The 1,747-nt window shown below is 43.2% G+C and overlaps 1 protein-coding gene across 1 annotated transcript in view; it reads left to right on the top strand.

Annotated features, from left to right (window-relative positions):
• LOC105557093 overlaps positions 1-1,248 on the top strand; it is a 2,313-nt gene extending 1,065 nt beyond the window's left edge. The window contains exon 2 of the mRNA XM_012004239.1: positions 8-1,248. Within this exon, the coding sequence (XP_011859629.1) occupies positions 8-276 (269 nt within the window). The 3' untranslated portion in view covers positions 277-1,248. The remainder of the gene's footprint in view (positions 1-7) is intronic.
• The last annotated feature ends 499 nt before the right edge of the window (positions 1,249-1,747 follow it).

Genomic DNA, 1,747 nt, shown 5'->3' on the forward strand with positions numbered 1-1,747 from the left:
GTCCTAGGTGGTAGATGGATCAGAAGAACGCCCGGCAGCGAGCGCGCATCCGAAAGGTGGAGGCAAGAGTGGAAGAACGCCCTGTGGAGAGCGCGCAACCAAGGTGGTAGACGGATCAGAAGAACGCCCGGCAGCGAGCGCGCATCCGAAAGGTGGAGGTGTCACAGTTTTCGTCGCCGAGGAGGTGGGGTCAGAATATCACTACCGAGCAACAGAGTATTCCGCGTACAACAATTAATTATTACCTCGACGGGCAGGATATTAATTATTGGTTAAGTATCACTATGTTAATCCACTTACTTTCACTCCGATTATCGCACTCTCACTTACACCGTCTACGGTAGAGATTTATCTCCCCGGCTTATTCTCAGGCAGAGCTTTGCCTTCCTTACTTATTTCCTTCTGTACTGAGGCTTGTCTCTCGGGCAGAGCTTCGGCCTGCTGAACGTTGGGAAACGTACTACGAATTCGGGGCTCCGACGGCCCGCTTATATACTGTTAGGTTGTAGGGCAAGTGCGGAAGTGGTGATGAGCGGGGGCCCTTCGGAATTTTCCTTTAAAGTGCTAATTATGGCACCTTCCGGTGCTCTAAACAAATTGAGCTCTGGTCACCTTGGCAAAGGGCCTCCGTTCATCCTTATGCCGTTTTTCAAACTTTGAATTTGCCGCGCGCCGCCGATTAATTAATCCGCATACCGATCCCTTGTTTTTCTCCCTAGAGTTCCGCTATATCGCGTCGAGTCACGTAGGCATCGAACCTTCTAGAAGCTTCGCCGGAATTTCTATAAATGCTATATTTCTCTCATTTACAATGCTTTTTACTGGTCCTGATTGCCATCGTGGCTACCGGTGGAGGCGCACAGCGCCCTCGCACGCGGCTGTGATCGACGGTTCCCGTGGAGTTCACTCCTTCCACGGAAATCGTTGATGTTAGCTTATTATTCGTTATTATTAACTTGTTATTAATTTGGGACGAAAGCGGAGGCGCCAAGGATTCGTCTGTTATAGTGGCTGCCTCGGCTATCGTCAATTAATCGCTTAATTCTATCATTAACTTGGAAAAGAAGGAGAGCGAATATCTGCTAATCACGTGTTGCGCGCGTGCTAGTAGCCGCGCCGCGCCAGTGATACCTATCGGGTGGGCAATTACTACCGTTACTAACCACGTCAACGAAAAATGTGCGCTGGACGTGACAATATCAACAAATTGAGCCAAATATAACAATGGATATTTACACAAACTAGTTGCTTTAGTATTAGTTTTTGATTAAAAAATGTTACAATATATTTCTTAAAAAATCAAACTAAAGATTTTATTGGAAAAAATAATGGAGTTAATAATAAAACACCGATGAAAAGAATAGCAACTGTTTAAAAATTTAAAAACTCTGTATCCATTCAGGCGAATTAAGGCCTGTATCCATGATGCTAGTACTTGGTCCAAGTTCTAATTCCGCGAAATATGTAGCCAATCAATATAGCTGTTCCACAAAAGCTGCAAATTGATTGGCTACGCATTTCTCAAAACTAGAACTTGGACCAAGTATTAGCGTCATGGACACAGGCCTTAATTCGCCTGAATAGATACAGAGTTTCTAAATTTCTAAACAGTTGCTATTCTTTTCATCGGTGTTTTATTATTAACTCCATTATTTTTTCCAATAAAATCTTTAGTTTGATTTTATAAGAAATATAACATTTTTTAATCAAAAACTAATACTAAAGCAACTAGTTTGTATAAATATCC

Source organism: Vollenhovia emeryi, unplaced genomic scaffold, assembly GCF_000949405.1.
Source record: "Vollenhovia emeryi isolate VEMERY1.0 unplaced genomic scaffold, V.emery_V1.0 DF939620.1, whole genome shotgun sequence".
In the NCBI taxonomy this organism is placed as follows: Eukaryota; Metazoa; Arthropoda; class Insecta; order Hymenoptera; family Formicidae; genus Vollenhovia; species Vollenhovia emeryi.